The sequence below is a fragment of the Tenrec ecaudatus genome, chromosome 2 (assembly GCF_050624435.1).
Source record: "Tenrec ecaudatus isolate mTenEca1 chromosome 2, mTenEca1.hap1, whole genome shotgun sequence".
Classification (NCBI taxonomy): Eukaryota; Metazoa; Chordata; class Mammalia; order Afrosoricida; family Tenrecidae; genus Tenrec; species Tenrec ecaudatus.
Genome location: NC_134531.1, coordinates 190,066,512 through 190,091,079, shown reverse-complemented (window position 1 = coordinate 190,091,079; position 24,568 = coordinate 190,066,512). Strand labels below are relative to the sequence as shown.

The following is a 24,568-nucleotide window of genomic DNA, read 5'->3' as shown; positions in this document are numbered from 1 at the left end:
TAGTGAGCCTTTTTCTATCCAGTATCTACAATCTATCTATCTTTCTATCTAGTAGCACCGTGGGTTAGGTGTTGGGCTGCTCATTGTAAGGACAGAGGTTCAAAACTCACCAGCTGCTCCCTGGGAGCACGATGAGGCTGTCTGCTCCTCTACAGACTGTCTCAGGAAGCCGATAGTGTCGCCAGGTGTGGGAATTCAGGCTCTCCCAGTGCTCCGCTGCTATCTATAAAGTTTTCAGGGACTACTTCCTCTGAAGTGGGCAGCCAATTCCTTCTTCATGGCCTGTTCTTTGTCTGGAAGCTCTACTGACACCTGGTCACTTCAGGTAACCCTGGTGGTCTTTGAATACCAATGACATGGCTTCTGAGGAAAAGTCTCTCCTAAACATTTGCTGTCATCTCTTCTGCATTTGTTCTCTAAGAGTATTAATTAATCTGACCTTACTTTCCATCCTCTCCCCTACCCCTCTTGCCGTGTTTTACCTCCGTTCTCCTTCCTTTGCATCGGTGCCAGAGATGGGCATGCCACACCTCAGACTGTTGCTAGGGTGTCTATGAGACAAAGGCTTCCACAAGCCGGTGTGCCTGCCAGTGTGATAGGGTTAATGCCCTGGGCTGCTCTCGGCAAGGTTGATGGTTCAAGTATGCCGAAGAATGGCCTGGCAATCCCCTTTGGAAGAATCTGCCTCTGAGAGCTCCCTGGAGCTCAGTGGTACATCACATCACAGTGAGTTGGGGTTGTCTTGTCTAAAACAAGCAAACAACGAAGTAAATTGGACAAAGCCTGAAATGATTACATCTGGTCCCTTAGGGGAAAAAGTGCTTACTGAGAGTGCAATGGGTAATTACATCAGCACCTGGTACCTGAAACATTAGTGGTTCGAACCCAGCAGCAGCTGTGCAGGAGAAAAGACCTGGCAAGCTGTAGCATGACAGTGCAGGGAACACTACGGGCACCTCTACTTTGTTGGACATGGTCTCTCTAAGTCACAATAGACTTGAAGGCAACAATCACCTTTACAGGAAGACTGCCCACTGCTGACCCATATCCCTGGGGAGGTTCTAAAAGTTAGTATCTGCATCTCTCTTTCTACTTCGACGTGATGCTGCTCAGGAGCCCTGGTGCTGTAATGAGTACGCACTGGGCTGCTAACTGCGAAGTCACCATTAGAAACCACCAGCCCCTCTGTGGGAAAAAGATGAGGCTTTCTACTTGCTCCCATAAAGAATGAGCGTCTCAGAGACCCTGAGGGGCAGTTCGTCCCTGGCTGTAGGGTTGCTCTGAGCTGGAATCAACTTGATGACATCAGCCGTTCAGATTTATTACCGATCTCCAGGGATGAGTTTCCATTTGCTTTTATGTTCTGACATCCTTTGCGATTGTTCCTGATAACCTTTGCTTCCAACAACTCACATCGCTGTCTTCTCTTCTCAACCTCCTCTTCTTCGGACTCTTTCTCCAGGTGCGCAAACTGAGCCCATGTGTTAAGTGTAAAGCTACTCTACAGGGTTTTCTTGGCTGCAATCTTTAGGGACCCAGATTGCCAGCCCTTTCTCCCATGGTGCCACAAAGTGGGTTTGAACCACGGACCTTCCAGTTACTAGTGGAGCACCAACCAGGGCTCCTGCCCACCTGATCCCCATCTTTTAGCTGACCCCCCGAGAGCAGCAATTAGCCACCACTGTGTGTGCTCGTGTGCTTGCATACCTGAGTATACTTCACCTGCCCCTCCCTTTACAATTCTTAAAAGACTGAAAAATAAAACCTACGACCTCTTTGCCAGTTTGCTATATTGTGGTGGCTTGCATGTAGCTATGACACTGGAAGCTATGTCACTGGTCTTCCAAAGACCAAGTGCTCTCCCATGGTGGGCGGGTTTCAGTGGAGCTTCAGAATGAGACAGACCAGAGAGAAAGGCCTAGGGATCTACTTCCAGAAACTTCTGATACCGAGCTGGGAGATGGGGCCCCGGGGTGGAAGGCACTCCAACGCTTAGAGGCTGCAACAGTGGAGGATTCCAGTGGTCAGGAAGCTGGTGTGCGACCAGGCAGGGCTTGTTCTGTTGTACACGGGTCACCCTGGGCTGGAGCTAGATGACAATCCCACCCAAACAAAATTAGAAAAACAACAACAACAGCAAGAGCCATCTATTCTCTATGACCTGCAGAGCCTGAAATAATAAGAACATATCCTTCACATAAAACAAACAAAAACAAAACCTGATGGCACAGTAGGTTATGCATTAGGCTGCTAACCAGAGGCTTGGACTCGCCAGCCGCTCTGTGGGTCTCTGTTCCTAGAAGGACTTACAGTCTCCAAAACCCAAAGAGGCAGTTCCACTCCATGGCAGTGGGTAGTGGGTTTACAAAAAGTTGGTCAAGCCCTGGGTTAGAGTGCTGGTTCTCCTGTGCCTCACGCCTGCTCTCTGGGCGGATGAAATGCTCCTCAGACCCAGAAATCCCGGCAGCCCTGCCACCAGCATGCTGACCCTCAGAGCGCCCACCTGCACTACTTCATTTGATGGGCGCATCTTGGAAGCAACCCATCTTCCTGAATGCTTGTCAGCTTCAGTTTTCTTATGGGCACGATAAAGCCTTTGTCTGTATACAGAAAGTGGTACAGGGTGGTTGGTTGTCTGGTGGAGGAGAAACATGGTGCTGGGAGAGGCAATCTCACAGATCGGTACCTCTGGGCTGGAGGGACAATTGTCTCCTCTTTTAGGCTACTGTGGACCCCAGGCGGATTCTCTGGATGGTGCACACAGTGAGTACACGCAGCTGCTCACTGAAAAGTCAGAGGTTCAAGTCCATACCTGGACACCTTTTAAAAAAAGCCTCTCATGCTATCCAGTCAACGTTGACTCATAGCAACCCCTGTGGGTTTCTGAGACTGTGGCAGGAGAAAGCCGCCTTCCTCCCACGGAGAGGCGGTGGTTTCTCCTGCTGGTGGTTTCTAACTGCCGACAATGCAGGTCACAGCCGGTGTATAACCAGTAGTCAGTGAGAACTTGATGAAGCGCTTTTACTCTGCCACCTATGGGGGGGCGCCAGGAGCCAAGTGGACACAACAGCAGTGGGCGGTTGTTAGGTGCTGTCGGGCAGCTTCTGAGCCATAGTGACCCAATGAACAAAACACCGCCGGTCCTGTGCCAGCCTCATAATTGTTCGGATGCTTAAGCCCATTGTGGCTGCCACTGGGTTGATCCATCTCCTTGACAGCCGTCCTCATTTTCACTGTCCTTCTGACTTTGCCATGCGTGAAGTCAGTTTCCAAGGACGGGTCTCTTCTGACCCATGTCCAAAGAACAGGGGGCGAAGTCAAGCTTTTCCGTGGTCACACTCTAAGGATCATGCTAGCTGCACTTCCTCCACGGTGGAGTTGTTGTTCTTTCGGCTGTCCAGTATTTGTGCACTAAACATCCTCATCAAAGGTAGGGAAAACCCAGACTCACTGCCATGGAGCCAACCATGACCCACGGGGACCTTCCAGGACAGGGCAGGACTCGCCCTGGGGGTTTCGGAGACTGTAACTCTTTACAGGAGTGGAAAGCCTCCTCTTTCTTCTGAGGAGCTGGTGATGGTTTTGAACTGCTGACCTTTCAGTTAGCAGCTGTAACCACTTATGTCACCAGGGTTCCTAAAGGCAGGGAATGGGGAAGGAGAATAAACTCTTTCTCTTCTCTGACTTCCTTGTCCTCCCTTCTTTTAAAAAGTAGTCCAATGCAGAAAAAAATGTAGCATCGCTAAATGAGGTTTGTATGTAGCCAGGTAGCATGAGTATCTATTACTATACAAATTTTTTTTTTTAATCACTAACGTTACCTGTAATCGTGTATCGTTTTCCTTGCATGTTCTAGTTGCTCGTTGGTTAGCAGGATATTCCTGGGGTCCGTCACAGTGAAGAAGTGATTGGCTCGTCCAACAAACGTGGTTTGGTCCCATCGAGGCTCCTTAATATTGATGTTTAGTGGAAGTTCTCCTGACATCGTTCTAGACTAGAAAGAGAGAAAAAAAATACTACACATTATATAATTTAGAAGATTCAGATTCATTCAACCTCATTCTGGACATAAACTACACATCAAAATGGTTCCGTATGTTCTCCAGCCTTCCAGAAGTCACAGAGAAAACACATCTGAGCACTCCATGAACCAAGGAGTAGTACCATGGCATGTAATTTCCATTTTCCCACAAGCAATTAATTTCTCTTTTTGAGTAATATATTTTATTGTTGTAAGATATGTTGTGTTACTCTGGGTAGACTAGAGAAACAAAATTCATAGACACTTATTTTATAACAGATAATTTTATATAAAGGGTAAGTGTACATTAATAAAGCATCCCAACCTAGTCCAGTTCAAGTCCAAAAGTTCAACATTACCCCCTGTGTCAGACACTGATCTGAAAAGTCCTACTCAAACTCACAAAACACACGCAATGACACCGAATGCAGGAGGAAACATGAATCAGTGAGCGTATAAGCATCTCAGTGCTGGCTGAGGTCTCCATGTGACTTCTCCAGCACCCAGGGCTGCATCAAGGTAGGGCCATGTGGCTCCTCCTCAGGGAAGTCTCGCAGGAAGTGAGCCTTGCCAGCTAAAGCAGAGAACTAGCTAAGGTTGGACCATCAGAGAGCAAAGAGATAAGAAAGTTGAGGCTCGCTGAGCCGTTTATCTCTCCATCCTTCAATTAATCCCACATATGTTCTTTGGCCAGGTTGGCACAATAAACCTAATGTCTATTGTAGCATTGTGCATAATTCAAGCTTATTTTAGAAAAAGATTTAAAAAAACAAACATTAGCACCCACAGCTCAACCATTCTTAAATAATGATTGCAATGTTTGGGCACATTTCTGTGCAAGTTTTTTTGAAATACGTTTTGTACATATCATTATATAATGAATAAAGGGCTGATATCTGACTCTCAATGTTGGTATCTTGATTTGGAGGGGAGCCACTTCATGAGCAGGTTACCCGTGGCATTCAACATTTTCTAGAGGGGTACAACCATGTCTTTAATGTTGGTTATTTTGGGCTGTCCATCATTATAAAGAGAGATTCATCTTTGTCCATGAAAAGTGTCTTGTTGCTGCAGTGCATGTGAGCATTGGCCTGCTAACTAACTGCAAGGTGGGCGGTTCAAACCTACTGACTGCAGCATGGAGAAAGTTGACACCTCCGGCTCCCAGAAAGATGGTTAGTCTTGGAAATCCAAGCAACTAGGAGTTGGAATCGACTTGGCGGCAGTGGATGGCTTTGTCTCTTAGCTGGTGTCTCCCATGAGTTCCATCTCTTGACATTTAAGGCTCAAACCACTGTGTTCTCTCGCATCCTCCCTAACATATGTGAAACAAATATAAGGTTTCACTTGAAGGAAGACAAATCTAGCAGACCAGCTGCAAAAGGCATTTCGTGTTCCAGGTCCTTCCTCATCTTCCAGTCCTTAGAAGATGCCAGGGGCAGTGCTAGGCAGCCTTGGAATTCGCCGTTGATCAGAGGCTCGCTTCATATGCATCTCTGCCCACTGCATCAAGTCAAATGGTGCCACAGGTGGCAGGGACTAGCTGGGACAAGGAGCACAGGTGAAGGAACCCGCGATGTGAATGCTGCCATGGCTGCTGCTAGGTGCTGTTGAGCGGCCTGTGACTCCCGGGGACAACGCCACCTGTGTTGGGTCAGAACTGTGCTCCACCCAGTTGTCAAAGGCTGACTTTTTAAGTATTTTTCAAAATTGTCAATTACATTTCAGGACATCTACTTTATAACCCCCAGTTTAAACTACAAACCAACCCCTCCAAATAGTTCACCCTTTCCCTGCCCCCTGATTCCCATCTCCTTCATGTGGAGCATCAGCCATCAGCCTTCTAGCTCCGGGGCCTGCCAATTTTTGAGACAGAAGAGCCATTTCTGTCCCTGGCAGCAATTTAGGCGTTTTCTGAGAGCTATAAATGCATCTTTCAAAGCAAATGGAATGACCATGAACTGAAGACGAGTTTTATTTTCAGTTTCAGTTTTCCTCCAGTACACAGACCCAAAGCGCCGCCTTTGGCTGAGAGCTCCGTTGGGCAGCCTGTTTCAGCCCTCGCTCCCTTGCCCTCTCCGCTCCGGAAGCTCCAGTCTGTTCTCTCTGCTGTGAACATCTGTATCTTGTCGTGGTTTTGCCTGTCCTTTGTTGCGGTGGCCTCATGCATCTATCTTCCCATTTGTCCTTTGGGATGGGCTCCTGTCACTCAGCACCGTGTTCACCCGGTCCCTGCAGACCCTGGGCTTCCCGAGGAGGCAATCCTTGCCTGTGTGCCAACATGTCTTTGTTCCCTTTCCTGCTGGGCCTCTGGGCGGCTTCCAGCCCCTTCCTCGCTGCTGTGAGCAGTGGTGGAGGCGTCCCTGGCGTGGGGCGTGGAGGGGTCCACACTGATGACCGCCTGGCCAGTATTTGAACCCTTCACCCTTTGCACTGCCCACCTGCCTTGAAAAGTTTATAGGACACGACCTTTCTCCCAAGGGCAGAGTGCAGATGCCAAGTGCGAGCCCAGCCCCTCTCCCTATGAAGACTGCTGTTTGCTTTCTTCTTTCATATCCGAACACAAAACAGAGGGCGGTGACATCATGGCTCACCTGTGAAACGGCATCAAGACATAGCTGCCCGGCCCTGAGAATCATGGCCCAGGCTGACCTGACAGGCAACGTGGACCCTCAGAGCCCATGTGAAGTCCCACCTCACACGTTGCATTGGTCACTGCAAGACATACACCATTGGCAGTCGGGCAGCAGTGTCAATGAATAAAAATACTGTTTTTTAATTGAAAACGCTCAGAAAGCCAGTCCTGGGTAAGGAGAAAAATGATGGCGTGTCATTGGGGATCTGCAACAGCCAAAGCTGGGGTAACACTTGTTCGACTCCCAGGTGCTACAGAATCTGACAAGGGGAGAGGTGTTTATGCAGGAGGCTGGGGCTTGCCTCTGGTTACACAGGCTGCACAAGTAAGCCTTTCCCCATGCCACTTAGTCTACCGTGGGGCACTGCCTGTGCAAGTCCACCAGGCACACAAACAAATGCCTTGTCGGAGGAGCGTCCTCGCCATTCCCTTTTTGGAACATCCGCATCATTTATTTATCCATGGACTCTCCATCGGTTTACGGTTACGTGAATGCCATACATCAGTTACACGCAGCCTTTCTGAAAACAAAGTCTTGTTTTCATACTCTTATGCATGATTCCCTTCAGGGGGCTGCACGCATCCTGAAAGCAGCTGAGGAAAGGGGATTGGGGGCAAAGGAAGAGTGGATTTAAACCTGGATCCGTCCTGGAGTCACGCCACATGCTCAGCCCTGGTGCGCTTTCACAGCAGACACTTTGTAAAGTGGTATGTCAGGGAGGAAACGGTCACCAAGTGAGGACGGGGTGGACAGCTCCAGCTGTGAATCCGTCCTTAAATGTCAACAAATCAGTGCTGGGCACATCACAGAATCATGACGACAGTGAACAAGACATAGATCACCTCATCCAGCTTTCTGCCATCTCTGAATCGGTAAAAAAAATATCATTCATCTGCTCCAGCACACTGTGGCACAAGGCGGAGTGAGGGCTCAATCGTCATATGCTGGCTTGACATGAGCTGAAAAGCAGGGGGGCTTCCAGTGGCCTCCTGACAGCCCCCTTTCCTCCTCCGCTCCTGAAGTCGTGGCCCTCTGTCCATCCAAAGGATCAGGCACAGTTCCCGCTCCTCTAAGAGTGAGGGTTTCAGGGCACTACCCATCCTTGGGATTCTCCAAACAAGCCAATCACATCCTACTGCAAGAGCGAACTGCACGTCACCCTCTTGTCACACTTGTTCCTGGGTGTGACCTGTGACATGAATGGTGTGCAGTGTCCTAGTACCCTCCTGGGGTTGAGTCTATGTGACCTGCATCCTGCTGTCCATCTCACCTGTCCTGTGCTGAGTGTCCTGTGTTCGGCCACCCATGACCCCATGGAGGGAGTCCCTTCCTCACCACTGGCACACAAAGGTGGTAAGTAAGATGTAGACCATAGTTTTGATGCGACACAGAAGAAATGCTTTGCAGGGGAAATCCTTTAGCTGCATATTCCTTTAAGGTCTAGACAACCTTCTGCTGCATTCACTACCCATGTATTAGGCACCTACTATGTGGCAGACACAAAAGCTGAATTTAAAGTGGGAGAGGGCAGGGAATATAAACAAAATGCATGCAAGAGAGGTAAAACAGTTCACTGTCATAAAAGGCAATGAGATTATTATAATTACACATGATAATAAAAGGCTTTGGGGGAAGACACAGAACAGGATAAGCAGGAGTATGCATGTGGATGACACTGTTACATAGGGTAGTAGGAAGTAGTCAGTTTCAAGGTAAACTAGAGAGCTTTATTAAGGATGATTAGTACAGAACGATTTGAATTGAGAACACCATGGCCCATCAAAATGAAACAGAGTCAGAGGTGCAATAATTCTTCAGGTGTTTATGTAGAGTTTAGCTTAAGAGCAAGGCTTACAATGTCTGGGGGGGTGGGTGTCAGAAACTGGCATTTCATAGCAGGACTGTCAGTGATAGGGCTAATGGGTCTACATGCTGACAGCTGAGTCGGTGGACCAGTGACAGGGCACTGTCAGGAAAGGGCTTCTAAAATCAGAGCAAACAGGTTCCTAGGTATTAATGAACTTAAGACATAGGTGTCCTGAGAAGAACTGAAGGTATGTCTTGACCATTTATTACAAACAAGTCAAACTGTATTGATTACCATGGTCAAGAAGGTAAGTGGAACAGAATGTGTTTGCAACAACTTATATTCTGAGCTCATCCTAAATGCATGGGTTTCGGATAATCATTTGCATCCTGACGCTTCTGGGAGCAAATAGGATGTCTTGCATCTGTCTGACCACAGAGGAAAGATGTCCTACAGAGCCCAGGCTCAAATCCTAAATGAGTCGTTTTGCTTTTGCACAGTGCTTTGTTTTCAAAGCGCTCTATCGGGTGTCAGGCAGAGCTCATTGAGGAAATGCCATGGAGGCAAGATCACCAGGAAGCCAGGGCTTGAGACACAACCTGCTCTCTTGGGGAGAGCATTCCAGGCAAAGGGACAGTCCCTGTGCTGATGGCAAAGCAGGGGTCTTCGGAGAGTAGTGGAGTGAGGAAGAGGGGAGCGTGGGAGACAGGGTGGGGAGAGAGGTCATAGCAGAGTTGTTCAGGAGGAGCTGGATTGTGTAGGGTATGTCAGACCTCGGGATTTTACTTTGAAAGAGGTGGAGAGTCACTGGATGGTTCTAATTAGAGGAACGAAATAGTTTGAAACTTGAAATGGGTGTCTCTGGCTGCCGTGTGGAGAACGGGCTGTGGAGGCTCCAAGGTTGGCAGCAGAAGTCCCAAGGGTGCCATCACAGTCATCCGGGCCAGCACTGATGGCGGCCGAGCGGGGTGGGAGCAGGGAAGCGGTGAGAAGTGGTGAGACACAGACTGTTGGCAGAGCCGCCAGCATCTTCTAGAACATCGGATGTGGGAATAGGGGTGGGAAACGCACCACGCCTCGGAGACAAAGAACCTGGTGTGACCAGTGTCTCTGGAGTCCCGAAAATGACCCAGGGAATTTGCCAACAACAGAGGTAAACAGAGTGCGGCCCTCAGGACCACAGCGCAGAAGGGCAAAGAGTAGGGTGAACTATGAGTGAGTCACACCTAGGCACCCTGGACCCTGGTCCTTGGGCTTCTCTCCAGGCCTGGCCGAAGGTTTCCTGGTGGGTGAGATCATTCTCGCACAGGATGGCTTGCCCTTGGGGGAGGAGAAGCCTCATGTCCGGACCTCTCCCTGCCCTGCCTGCTGTGCCTCTATGCTTGCATTCTTTCCAGTTTGGAAAACTGGGTTAAGTGTGAGTCCTGGCACAGGTACTTGTCTCCATGAATGTCCCGAGCATTTGAGAGATTGAACAAGGCCGCGGGACCAATCAAGTCTCTCATAGGTCAGGATGGTTAATTCAGGGAATAGATGTGCAGGCAGTGCATTTGTGCAGAGCTCTCTCTGGGGGGCTGGGCGATCAAGAAGGGCTGCATGGATGGGTAGTCCAGGAGGAAGGACAGAGCCCTGCTAGCTCATAACCGAGAGGCAGAAAGAGAAAGATTTGAGCGAGGAAGAGCAGGGGTATTCCACAAAGCAGACATCTGATGTGAAACATCACTTGTGGTGTGTGAAGTTGTGCAAAACCCTGAGCCTAAAGATGACTGCTGATGCCGTGGCCCTGGATGGGACCCTGGATTCCTACAAGGCCAGGTTGGTGGCTTTTAGACCAGGGTACACACCGCAGGAGTCTGAAATGCTTTAGAAAAGGACAATGGTGCTCTCCCTTCTACAAATTCTGATGCAGCGGGCCTGGTCTAAGGTGGAGTGTGTGATTCCATCTCTCTCTGCACAGGTCAAGAAGCAGGCTGCACCGGAAACCATGAGTAACCTCTTGCGGCATCTTCCTCTCACCAGCCTGTGGGTTTCCTGAGGCGGAAGCCACCTGGGGTGATTGATGCCTCCTTTCTTCTAAACAACTAAATCTCCATACCTAAAGGAGTGAACTTCCAGAGGTCAGGGAGGGAGGGAAGCAAGGACAAAGCCCTGTGCAGGGGTGGGGGTGGAGGTGGGAGCTGAAGGCTTTCTGGAATACTGTAGGCATTGTGCTTCTTGACCTGGATGGTGGTGACCTGGGCAATTCCAAAAACCAAACTCACAGTATCAGAGTCAATGCTGACTCACAGTGACCCCTACAGGTTTCTGAGACTATAACAGCTGACGGGAGTAGAAAATCCAGCCTTTCTTCCACAGAAACGTTTTGAACTGCCAACCATGGGGATGGCAGGCCGCCGTGTTGCCACAGCACCAGGGCTGACCTGGGTCGTTGCCTTCTAAACCGGAATTGAGCTATGCACTTCCACATACCTTTCCCTAGGTTCCCCACAATACAATTAAAAAACAAACAAACTATCAAGTACCAAATTAATAATAACAAATAATTTGCTCCTTTTTTTTCAACTGTATTTCTCATGAGGTCTATTTCCCCTTTATGCTTACTTAACATCTAGGGGGCGGTGGGCAGTGGGGGAGCTGTCAGTGGCATCTACTTCTGTAAAATACTGTGGGATGCTGTCACCCCAAACGGGACACTGAAAGCCCATCAGTGCTCTTGTCTGCACTGCGGTGGGCTGGGGGCCCAACAGTGGCTTCCAGCAAACGCCCAATGCCTGGTCCAAGACTCTGGCCACGCTGCTTTCCACACAGCCCGGGCCTCTGCACATGTGCGTGAGGAGAGGGTCTTGAGATGAGGAGATTATCTGGGATGAGCTGGATAAGCCCAACGCAATCAGAGGCTGGAGGGTCAAAGGCAGGAAGAGCAGCAGTGCAGGAGCAGAAGTCAGCAGGAAGGCAGCCGACTCTCCCAGATGGCTGCCAGAAGGAACGTGGCCCTGCGGATTCCGTCTAGACTCCCACGTCAGCGCAATAATAAATGTCTGGTTGTTTCAAGCTACTGAACGCAGTGCGGTGATTTGCTGAGACAGCACTAGAAGACTCCCTCAGGGAGGCTGCGGATTCGGCATTCTAACTACCTACTGGGCTTGATAACGTGCCTCCCCCCATGTACGACACAAGAACACACACCAGAAATGTCATAGTTACATTCCTAGGAAGCTAGCTGACCTCAAGCCAGATAGAATCGTAATCATTAACGCGGATGCCCTTGTTTCTTTCCACTGTTGCTTTTGTTCCTTATTAGATTCTGACTCATAGTGACCTATGTACAAGAGAAGGGCACACTGCCCTGTCCCGGGCCATGCTCACAAGTGTAGTAGCTCTGTTCCAGCACTTGGTTGCAGCCCCTGTGTCCATCCGTCTCCAGCTCCAGGGACTGATCCTTCCTGGTAGCGTGTCGCAAGTCCCACTGTCGGGGAGCATTCTGATTGCTGCTTCCGACAGATTTGTTCACTTTTCTGGCGGTCGATGGGGTCCATGTGGCAACTTCAATCATTCTCCATTTATCATGATGCTGCTTACTGGTCCAGTTGGGAGGATTTTGTCTTAGGTGGAGGTGTACGCTACACGACAGGTTGTGCTTTCTGATCTTCGCTGGTAAGTGCTTCACGTCTTCGTTTTCAGTCAGCACGGTGGTCCTGACACCAAGTTCCCCTTTGCATAGTCCTGCTTCTCAGATGACTTGTTCCACCCAGAGGCTGGAGAAGGGTGGTGGAAGGATCCAGCCTTGGCACACACCTTCCCTGCATTGGACCTGGGTGGCGCTGCCTTGCTGTGCTGTGCGCGCGTGGCTTCCACATGAGCGGGATGATGTGCTCTGGAATTCCCATTCTTTACAATGTGTCCGGTAATGGGTGATGAGTCACATATGCAGAATGCCTCTGCATAGGCAGGAAAATGCAGGGAAGCATCGTTGGGGCACTGCTGGCATCGGTAATTCCTGTCATTCCACGTCTTTTCCTGAATCCAGCTTGAATTTCGGGCAGTCCTCTGGCAAGGTTCTGTTGCGAGCATATAAAAAAAATTATCTTCAGTAGCAGTGAGTCCAGGAAAAAAGAAAACGTTCCAAAGTCGATTGTGATAAAGATTGTACAAGTCTTCTTGATCTGGTTGAACTATTAAATGGTGTGACATGTATACAAAATGCTAATAAAACTGTTTAGAAAAATTATCTTCTGTAAAATTTTAATTGAGTGTAATATTAACAATATTGTTCAAAAATGTCCTTCTTTACCCTTCCTTTCTTTGGAATAGGTGCACACGTATTGGCGGTCTTCCAAATTTTTGGCGTAAACACTCCCAGCATGCCATCCATTTGTCTAAACATCTCAATTGGTATTCCATCACTTCCTGGATGCCTTCAGTGTAACTTGGACGTCTTCCTTAACCCTATAGGTTCTTGATCATGTGCTGCCTCCTGAAATGCTTAAACACTGAGCATGCCTTCCATCTTCCTTTCATGCTTCCTGCATCATCCATCATCTAGCCCATAGAATTCTTCCCTTCCGCAAGGTGAGGCTGGATTACTCTTTTCCCTTCAGTTCTTTCAGTTTGAAAAAATGCCTTTCAGCTTTCTGACTCTGGGCCTTTGCCAATTTCTCCACAAAACTTTGAAAATTTCCGTTCAGCATTTCTTCCATCCTCTGTGTTCAAGGGCAAGGTTCACAGTCTCTTCTGACATGCATTGTGGTCTCCTTTCTCCCGTCTTTTTAATGACTACTTACAATTCCCGCAGACTCATCCTTCTTGCAGTCTGCGTTTCAGTGAGACAAACCTTTTCCTCATGCAGGAATCTCTCCCCTTCGAGACCCAAAGTGCCTGCTCTCTACACTCCAAGTACACTGGACAGCTTCCGTAATCAAGTGTTGCTGTTTTCAAGTAATTCCTGTTTCATTCTAAAAAGCAGTGGAGCTGACATGGTCCACTGGTGCCAACCACCCTGGGGCACCAGGGTGCCCTCAGCGTAGCATGGTGGGGGGAGGGGGGCTTTGCTTTTGGAACAGGCAGGGTTTTCTGTGTGTCGGGCAAAGGGTGGGAAGGGGAGGGCAGCCTTTGGGTGGGGATTGCCCCTTCTGGCCCTCTAGCCAGGCATAGTCAGCCATTCTGCCGACCAGTCAGCATGCCGCATAGCCAGTGGGTGCAGGCAAGGGGTACAGGTACCAGCGCCGGGTGCCTGGGATAGGGGCCTGCACAAGGCAAACTGGTTGGTTGACTGTGAGGACCAAGTGAGTCCCTGGGCGATCTGAAGCTGCCGTGGGGCAGGGTACGTGGCAGCATGGCAGCCACGCAGCTCGGGGCAGACCCTGCAGGTGTGCACACACACCACTGACAACTGGGCTCGGACACTGTCTCATGACAATGGACAGCTGCAGGGCTACCACGGGTGCTTCTCTGGCACTTCCTGAAGATGCCAGGCTATGATTAACTAGTCGGTCGGGGGTTCTGAGCACTAGAGGCTACCAAAAACTTCTCAGGAGAAACAGCTAGAGGTTGACTTCCGAAAAAGCAGTCATAGAAAACCCCAGGGGCCACACTTCTACTTTGACACAGTGAGGGTACCACAAATCGGAGTCAAGGACAAGGTATGGAAGACGGGAAGGAAGAAGTCGCTGTGCTGTACTGTGAAACCTGGGAGAGCCGGAACTCACAGGCCTGGCTGGGCTTTCTGGGTCTTACAGAATTTCCACCGTTGACAGGGTGTGACCACTACTTTAAGAGTCCTGGTGTCACCATGGTTATGTTTTTGGCTGCTAACCGAAAGGTCAGGCACCCCAAACCACCAACAGCTACTCAGGAGACCCCCAGGAGCAGCTCTCCCCCGTCCTGGACGGTCCGTACTCATCGGCTTCAGCTCAGTGGCAGTGAGTTTGACTTTGGGCTTCAGCCACCACCTTTCCACTGCTCTCTACGAGGGGAGAGATTTGAGCTTTCCTTCGCTGACAGGTTTTCACGGGACACAGGTTCTGGCTTCACAGGTTTTACTGTACAACCTCAGGAGCAAGCTGAGGACAAGAGAATTGAATGCAGAGACCCACGTGGTCCAAAAGAATGTTTCCGGGAAGGTGATTTATCTTCCAACTGATGATGTGGTGAAGATCAAGACAAAGGCCATACCCGAGACAGAAAGAGCAGAAGATGCCAAGGTAGGTGCTCAAGACTGTATGTGCGACCCCTCACCGAAGCGTCACGAGGAAGGGATGAGTCAGCCAGGGTGCAGTATAGCACCGATGAGACACACCATTCTTTAATGCTTCCTCCCCCCACTATCATGACCCCAGTCCTACCTTACCAATCCACTATAAGACATGGTGCCCCTCGCTGACCCACAGCCCTACAGGGGACAGCACTGGAGACACAGTGTGGGAATTGCACCCAATCTGATCCCACCACACTGAGGCAAAACACTGGGGGGTGGGGGGGTGCAACAGAACAGCAAGGGAACAGAGTGACGAGTTCTCCAGGGAATGCTGAAGGTGGACTTTGGGGCCAGGGCATGGTGCCTCAACAGACTGGACTGGAAAACACTCCTAAAGGCCAATGGGCAATCCTTGAACTAACTACAAGCTTTTCTTTCTTGTTGTGTTTTGGTTCTTTTTGTGTGTCATGGGTATGTTATTGCTGTTGTTGTTTTGTTGTATATTGTTGCTTGGTTTTGCTCTGTCTTGTTGTTTGTGTGCATGTTATTATCTCAACAAGTCTGTCTAAATAAGATAGACTGGATGAATAGTCTGGAGGAGAAAACAACAGGACCAACAGTTCCAAGGGAAATATGGGAGAGGGGAAGGTGGGGGTAAAGGTAGAGGTGTTACAAACCCAGGGAAAAGGAAAGAACAAGTGATCCAAATTGGTGGTGAGGAGGGTGAGGGAGGCCTGGTAGGGCATGATCAAGGGTAATGTAACCAAGAGGAATTATACTGAAACCCTGGTGAGGACTGAGCATGATAATGGGACAGGAGGAAAGTCAAGGGAAAAGAGGAAAGAGCTGGGAGGCAAAGGGCATTTACAGAGGTCTAGATAAAGACATGTACACACACAAATAAATTTAATATGAGGATGGGGAAATAGATCTATGTGCATATATTTGTAGGGTTAGTATTAAGGTAGCAGAAAGATGTTGAGCTCAAGCACTCCCTCAATGCAAGAATACTTTCTTCTATTAAATTGGCATTCTATGATGCTCACCTTCCTGACACAACCGCTGAAGACAAAGTGGGTGAATAAGCAAATGTGGTGAAGAAAGCTGATGGTGCCCGGCTATCAAAAGACATAATGTCTGTGGTCTTAAAGGCTTGAAGGTAAACAAGCCGCCATCTAGCTCAGAAGCAACAAAGCCCACATGGAAAAAGCACACCAGACTGTGTGATCACGAGGTGCCTAAGTAGCAGTTATCAGGTACCAAAGAACAAAAAGTCATATCATTGTGTGCTCATCTCCATGATACGATCGCTGAAGACAAATGGGTGCATAAGCAAATGTGGTGAACAAAGCTGATGATGCCAGCCTGTGCAATCACGAGGTGTTGAAGGGATCAGGTATCAGGCACCATCAGAACAAAATATCTTTTTTTTTTTTTAATTCAGTGAATGAGCGGGGGGAGTGCGGAGTGGAGAACCAAAGCCCATTTGTAGGCCACTGGATAACCCCTTACAGAAGGGTTTCAGGGAGGAGACGAACCAGTCAGGGTGCAATGTAGCAACGAAAAACACAACTTTCCTTTAGTTCCTAAATGCTTCCTCTCCACCAACCCCTCCTACCCCCATCATGATCCCAATTCTACCTTGCTAGTCTGGCTAGACCAGAGGATGTACACTGGTACAGATAGGAACTGGAAACACAGGGAATCCAGGGCAGATGATCCCTTCAGGACCAGTGGTGTGAGTGGCGATACTGGGAGGTTTTAGGGAGGGTGGGTTGGAAAGGGAGAACCGATTACAAGGTTCTACATGACCTCCTCCCTGAGGGACAGACAACAGAAAGGTGGGTGAAGGGAGACATCAGACAGGTTAAGATATGACAAAATAATAATTTACAAATTATCAAGAGTTCATGAGGGAGGGGGCAGGAGGAAGGGAGGAGAAAAAATGAGGAGCTGATTCCAGGGGCTTAAGTGGAGAGCAAATGAGGATGAGGGCAATGAATGTACAGATGTGCTTTATACAATTGATGTATGTATGGATTGTGATAAGAGTTGTATGAGCCCCTAATAAAATGATTGAAAAAAAAGAGCTCTAAGAACCCCCAATAAAATTATATCTATATGTCTGCCATCTCACTGGCTTTGTAACATCTGGCGTGAGTGGAAGAGTCCAGCAGAGAACTGGAAGGCAAGCAGTGAACAACACAGCTGTGAGAAAGAATGGCCACCGGGAGAGTTGCAATGTGCCCCTTCCTTTTTCCTTTTCAAATTACTGCTACAGAGACTCCACTCCAATGCAGCGAAGTTAAAGTAACCTGTCTTCCCGGTTAACAATTATTTAAATTATAAATTAGGTGGAGGGTTACATTTCAGATCAACCACTGTGTGTTAAACAGTCTCAACGACAGTCGCCAATAGTTTCACAATCAAAGGTTCCATCGCTCTTGCCCTAGAAGCTGGTACACGGTTGCTGACGTCAAGTGGATGAGTGAAAATGTACGGCTCCCAGGGTTCCGGTTCACCCACACCAGGCGTTCTTCCAAATGAGAGTAGCGTAAACACATGTGTGTGATCAAGAGGCGGCTGCAGACAGATTCTTGAAGTAGTGAGTGCAGGTGTCTTAGTCGCAGCGAGGTGCCTTCATGGAGATCAAAGCTAACAGGGAAGCTCTCTGGAATGGATCCTAACCAGGGACCCATCCCAGGGATTTCCCAACATGGTCCAAGAGCAAGCTGCTGTCAGAACAGAGACCCCCAAGGAGATCTGCCGACCTCCTCACATTCAGGTGGAGAAGTCAGCTCAAGCGGTTCATGCTTGCTCTCTGTTTATGACTTCTATTTTTACACCTACCCCTTTCATTCTTGTGAAACTTGTTTTAGTCTAAGGTATGAGGTAAGATCCTGATTTACATTCTTTTTCCAATGGTTCTAACATTTACCATTAAAGTATCCTTTCTGCCCACGACTTTGTGTATGGAATTTAATATATTTTAAAGGTAGAATTTAGTATATTTTAAACACAGAACTAAACAGGGAGACTGTTTTTAAAATTCCAAAGGGGCCCTCTTTGTGGATATTTCTGAAAGGCAATTGTGGAGCTTCTTATGATAGAGATGTAAGAATATTGAACATGGACGGCACTGGTGAGAAAAAGGCCGCAGGAAAGTTGCACTCCAGGATTTTTTTTCTCCCATCACAATGTAGCTGCTCATCTTCATGAGCAGTGAGGGTTGTCCTATGAGAATGTCACTAGGAAACCTGGACCCACTCTACAGCCCCGACTTTGCCCCTTCAGACATTTTTGTTCCTTAAACTCAAAGAGCATTTCAAAGGAAGAGACTTTGGGTCCCTTGACGATGCCCAAATGGCTGATTTGACCTGGTACCTTCTGAAGAGCAAAGGCGTCTTCGGGGAAGGGCTATAGATGGAAGCACCACCTTCAGAAGGATGTGCACCTACATGGAGGACACATCTTCACCTTTGGATCATTTTGTCTAATCAAGATTTCTATTATTTTACAGTATTTTTACTTACCTTTAGATCTATAATACAAAATTCCTATTACCTCCAAAAATTAAATTTTAAAATTCCCCCTGATTTCAGCTTTACTGAAAACATAAGATGTCCACAGGAAATTCAAAGCAGAAAATAATTTGGCCACAAAGGGGCTTTAAATCTGGAGAACTACAAAGGCAACTGTGTTGCATTTTCTCTATTACGGCGCTATTACAGCTCCTCACAAACACTCCAGTTACTGCCTTCCTTGAAGTCTGGACCGAAGGTTTGAGAGATCAGCCAGGGAGAGTCACCACCCCCCAGACATTAGGCCTTGTGGCATCAGGGACCTTTCAGTTAGCAGTCAAATGCTCACCCCACTGCAGGGCTACGCCACCACCATAAACACACGCGTGCACGCACGCACGTACAAGTGCACACACGCAGTGCATGCTTGGGTCATGACACGTTTAACAGAAACTCAATAGCACTTAATCAAGAACTGCCCCTGCTCCCTCCTACTCACCAATAAGCTTTGGTGTCTGCACAGGGGTAGGAAGCCTTTTTAACAAGCCAGTTCCCCACAAGTGGAAGTTCCTGCTAGTCTACTAGGGTTGAACTCTTGCCTAAGATGTAGGTACTGATGGGGGAGGGAGGGCCTGGGAACCAGGAAGGCAGGAGGAATGGAGAACTGGTCTTCCTGGGCTTCTGAGAAGATAATCTGAAATGTCTAAGAAAAAATGATTTTTCTCCAAGCTAAACTGTATTTTTTTTATTACCTGTATGCCAAGAAAATGATTAACTGCCAGAGAAAAAGAATTTCCAAATATTTCACAGAAAACCAGTTAGTGAGGAATGTGCTTTATCAGGGAATTAGAAACCATGACTTTAACCCTGACTAAAGATTAACAATAGCCACACAATTAAGCTGGAAATAGATAGGCTCTGCCTGGCCCATTGGTGAAGTTAGGGCTGAGCAGGTTAGTGAAACAATTGGTTAGTATCCTTGCCGAGCATAGGCTAAGCACTCAACCTCTCACTGAAAGGCTGGTAGTTCAAACCCACCCAGACGGCAGCCTGCAATTGCAACCCCCATGGAGCAATCCTACTCTGGCACAAACGAGATTGCCAGGAGTCAAGTCAACTAGTTTCATTTTGGGGGGTGTTGGCATCCATCAGATTCCACACATGGTTTCGTTGCTGTTGTTGTTTCAGGGCACTCTTGGCTCCCCAACTCCTGAAAACCTTTCCAGGCTATTTTGTGATTGAACGTAAACTGTGATCTAATGTTATCTAATTGGTCAATCGGTTGAAAAGGGAGTTCCCCTAGCACAGTAGTTCTCAACCTGTGGGTTGTGACTCCTTTCACAGGGGTTGCCTAATACATCCTGCATATCAGATATTTATATGATGATTCATAACAGTAGCAAAGTTACAGTTATGAAGTAGCAACTAAATTGATTTTCTGGTTGGAGGTCACCACACATGAGGAACTGTAGGAAAGGGTCGCAGGCATTGGGAAGGTTGTGAACTACTGGCCTAGAGTGTGTTCTCTCCCTAGAAAAGAAGCATTTTGGCAGAACTTTACTGTGCACTCTTCTGTTCCCCTGATCTGCAGCTCATGAGATGCAAGCTTGCAGAAGTCTTAAAAGTCTTAAACCTTAACAATGTATAAATTACCAAGGGCACATGAGGGAAGGGGGAGCGGGGAGGGAGGGAGAAAAAAAAGAGGACCTGATGCAAAGGGCTTAAGTGGAGAGCAAATGCTTTGAGAATGATTTGGGCAGGGAATGTATGGATGTGCTTTATACAATTGATGTATGTATATGTATGGACTGTGATAAGAGTTGTATGAGCCCCTAATAAAATGTTAAAAAAAAAGATATTTAAAAGAAAAAAAAAGTCTTAAACCTGCTGCCTGACCTATGGATTTCGGATTTGCCAGTCCCCCACAAGCTCATGAGGCAACACCTTGAAGTTAAGCCGTCTCAGTTTCTCTCTCTCTTTCTCTCTGGATATCCTCCTATTTGTGTATGTTGTTGGTCACCCTCGAATGTGTGAGGAGACCTCCCAATGTTCACAGGAAAATTCCATTATATTTTCATTCCATTTCCCAAGGACTTTGTGAAGTCCTCTTGATTCCAACTCCTGGCAAGCCCACCTGCGTCAGAGTTGAACTACAGTCCATACAGTTTTCAAGGCTGTGACCTATGATCGGAAGCAAATGGCTTGACCTGTCTTGAAACGACTCTGTGTGGCTTTGAACTGACGACCTTTCTCTAGCAGTGAAGCCCTTAACCATATATATCCCTGGGTTAATTTATCATTAAAGCCTTACGCCACAGGGACAGTTCTGTGGGAAGACCCAGAGTCTGTCCACAGTCAAGAAAAAATGGAGAATTATTAATTTCTGCCAAATCCCACTTGCCTGTTAACTTGGACACATCCACGGGATAAGACAATTATTATTCACATTTTAGTCCTGAAAATGAACTTTGGGCAATACGGTAGAGAGGGAAAGGTTAACCATGTATGAGGACAAAGCAACAGTAACAACAACAAATCTACTGATTTCCACTTTGGGTGGTGTCATCAGCCTATTAAAAGATGATAACATACTAACAAACTCTAATGCCCCCCCCCCCCGAACTTTTTAGTGTGGTTGGAGTGAAAGTTGTCAGTTTTCCATTCTATAACTTATGCAGTTTTGTTTCATGACATTGGCTGCAATCCCTACAATGTAGCAAACAGCACTCCTCCCTACCAAGTTCATTGTATCCAGTCAACCATATCTTCTGCCCCCTCCTGCCCTGTACATTTTGTTTTGGAAAGTGCTCAGTTGAATTCATTGCCAACCAGTTAAATGACTTAAGCCGACAGGTTATACAATCCAAAATCTATGAAAATGCTTTACAAATTATGTACTTAACTTGAAGGGATAGCTTTAGACTTTGTATCAATAAATGGAGGTTGACACATATTCTAGCTTAATGATGTTTCATTTTCGAAATAACAATCATCTACCTTATATTTTTAAATCATCTGTGCCTGATTTTCTACCTTTAACCTCAAGGGGTGAGGTCTCACCCATGATGACACTCCAACTAAATGTACATGCCCTCTGCCTGCATTGTCGAAAACTTCCCTGCCATCAAGCCGACGCACACGCACAGTGACGCATGCTGGAGGACAGGGTGGAGCTGGCCCTGTGAGTTTCAGAGACTGTAACTATTTACAGGCGTCAGAGAGCCCGGTGTTTCTTCAGAGGAGCGGCATCCTGATCACAGCTAGACTTCTAAGCACTCCTGCCACCAGGACTCTGCTAGCTTAGCAGGAGTGTTTGCTTGTTCCCAGCGGCATCCCAGAGCAAAGAAGTAGGATGCTGTGTCTGTGTCAGTGATGCTTGCTGCCTTTCCATCCTGCCTTCCCTGATTCTTCCTTCAGCTTTCTTTGCAGGAATCCCGGAGGAAAATGGGATGGTCCCTCCCAGTGGAGAGTATTCCTAAATCAATCCCCACAGAATTTCATAAGACGTTCGCAGAATAGTTAGAGTGTTCTAAACAGTGTGCTAAGTGCCAGGGGCTCCCTCTGACAGAAGGCTGTCCCGCAGGGCTTTCTCTTTTGGCTGTAAACTTTATGGAAACAGGGCACCAGGCCTTTGGCCCTGGGCTGGATCTATGGGCTCTGTGGTTAAGCAGAGAGAGGCTTTTTCACTCAGGCACTCAAGAAATGTCCACCGAGGGCCCGCTGGGTGCAGGCAATTGCAGAGACTAAGGCTGAGAAGACAAACATAGGCCTGCTCACTTGGAGAGAGTAAAATGAGCAAATAGAACAAATAGTATTGAAGAACACACACACACACACACACACACACACACGGTGTGCCCTGGAGGTATAAACCATGCTGGGACTGCGCTGTGGTCCCAGTCCTGGTCCTGGTCCTGGTCCCGGTCCGGAGGCGCTCCCTTGGCACCGGGTCAGACCAGAGGCCTGCCAGCGAACACCCCATGGGGCGCAGCTCTATCCACACTCGTTTGGCATGGCCATGAGGCCAAATCAGAATCAAAGGTTTTGGTGAATGGACCACATCTGTGCACATCAGGAATGGGGGAGGGAACGTAATTTGAGAGAGCACAGCCAAGGAAAAGACATCATCTGTGTGGCGCTCAAGGTGATGCGGAGACTCAAATGACCTTGCTCTGCGGCCCGGCATCCACGTGGCTTTGGGCAGTTTACTCCATCTCTGTGAGCCTCAGCTTTCTCGTCTGCACTACGGGGCTAAGGACTGAAGAATGTAAACGGGCTAGGACCTGGCACACACTGGTTGGGAACTGTGGCCACTGCACAGGGAAAGGGAGAGGTCTGAGACACTTCGGAAAGCTCGCGGGGAAACTCAGAAACAGAAGGTTGGGTAATTCCTACAATTTCAAGAACCCATGTACTTCTCTTCCCTCTTCCCTATCAGATTTCGAGTTCTATCACGGAAGCCGGGGAAGTTTCCGCTCTGGCCTCCCGCCCATCTCCAGGCGAGCAGGGGAGCCTAAAGCCAAAGAGCTAGAAGTGAATGGGGGTCGGGGACCACCCGGTCACCTAGCGATCGCCCTAGCGGTGCGGGTGGCCTGTCCCTGAGGCAGCCATCTTGGGTATCCTCCCCGTGGCGAGTTTCGTCACACTGTCTCCGGGGACAGCATGGCAGAGCGCGCGGGGCGGGGATGGATCGAGTCCCCTCCCCTCGGAAGACAGAACCGCTGCATCGTGGGGGCGCAGCGGACGTGGGGTCTTCCAGGTGCTGGCGGTGAGCATCTGTTAGCTAGGGGGATGGCAGGGATTTCCGAGGCACAGGGACCCCAAGTCCGATGCGCCCCTGGTGCGGAGACCGGGCTGGCGACCTTGGAGCCCGGGGGTCTCCGGTCAGCTGGCACGCGAGCGGACGACCCCAGCAGGAGCCTGCGCGCTCCGCACCTCCGCAGACTTCCCCGCGGACTCCCCATCCGGCCTGGCCGGCCCTCCACTGGCCACTCACCGCGTCCCTGGCTGGTAGCCGGTGCCTCTTGCAGGTCCCGATCAGCGCCGCCTCCGCTGCCACCGGAAACGCTTCTCCCGCCACTGCAGCCCCGCGCGCGCCACCGCCCTAAGCACGTCCCCGAGAGCCCCGCGCGCGCGCGCCGGGCCGGGCACACCTAGAGGCCGAGCTGGGCCCCGCCTGCGGCCGCGCGCAGGGACCTCCGACCCGCCCTCCCAGTCTCTACGCGGTCACCGATGGGGCCCCAGTCCTGGCTGCATCCCCTCGGGCCCACTGGGTCTCCATCCTCCGCTCCCAAGTCCCTGCTCACAGTCAGTGAAGAGCAGTCCAGCTAATGCCCTTGGTTTCCGCGCTGCTAACCGAAAGGGTGCCGGTTCAAACTCACCAGCGGCTCACCAGGAGAAAGAGGAGGCTGAACTACAGCCTCAGAGACCCAGAGGGACAGTTCCACTCCCTCCTATAGAATCGCTGTTAGCGGGGGTTCGATGGCTGGCAGGGAATTGTATTCTGGGATCGCTGGTGACATGTTAGGCTGTTAACCGCAAGATCTCCAGTTTGGCATCACAAGCCGCTTGGCCAGAGGCAGATAAGGCTTTCTACTCTCTTAAAGAGATACAGTCTCTGAAACTGTATCTTCAGAGGAGGGCCCGCAGGGAAGTCTGCAGAGGTGCAGAGTGCGCAGGCTCCAGGCCGTTCTCTCCCGTCCGGTTGCTATGAGTCAGAATCCGCCTGGTTTGGTTTGGGGGGTTTGTGGTGTATATGACATATGGTGGCTCCCTGGTGGCCCAGTGTTTACTCTGAGTCAGAATCGACACTATAAAGCAGAGGTTTTGTTGTTGTTGCATGATGGCTATTGTGTTATAGGGGTGCTTTGAATTGGAATCGAATCAATGGCAGTGAGTTGACTTGTACCGTATGCCCAGTGCTGGGCTCAAAAAAATGAAAAACTCGCCAAAAAGTCCCACCATTTTCACTTATGGGTGAAAGTATGAGCAAGAAAAGGAAATAAGATAGGTGTATAGATGTGGAAGCAAGTAATGACAATGTATAAGTTCAACTCGATACAAAATTGCAACAGTATCGTGTGGGATACATAACTAAGTGCTAAGAGAGTAGTTCACCTTGTGAATGGGAGGTTGGGGGGATCAGGAGGTCCACAGATACAATGTATTGGTTTTCTGCTCCACAATAATGATACATCATAAGCAATGACCAAAACTCAGGGGCACTAGACTTGTGGTTTTGTTCCTAGGTCTAGGGGTCGACTGGGCAGTTCTACTGGCCTGAGCAAGGCTCCACAGAGTTTACACACACATTTGTGTCAACCCTGGGCTGTATGTAGATGGATTTGCCCATCCTGGGTAATGCAGTGCAGTGAGTTACTGAATAGACCC

At 48.8% G+C, this 24,568-nt stretch overlaps 1 protein-coding gene across 2 annotated transcripts in view; it reads right to left on the bottom strand.

The window, feature by feature from the left end:
- SFXN1 (sideroflexin 1) overlaps positions 1-23,702 on the bottom strand; it is a 67,422-nt gene extending 43,720 nt beyond the window's left edge. Inside the window, exons 1-2 of one of the 2 annotated variants that reach the window (XM_075541976.1) lie at positions 23,560-23,702; positions 3,822-3,994 (exon numbers count right to left, since the gene is read on the bottom strand). In XM_075541976.1, coding sequence (XP_075398091.1) covers positions 3,822-3,985 — 164 coding nt within the window. In that variant the 5' untranslated portion in view covers positions 3,986-3,994; positions 23,560-23,702. Of the gene's footprint in view, positions 1-3,821; positions 3,995-23,174; positions 23,334-23,559 lie in introns of those variants that run through there. The other variant, XM_075541975.1, reaches the window with a different exon arrangement.
- Positions 23,703-24,568: the final 866 nt, after the last annotated feature.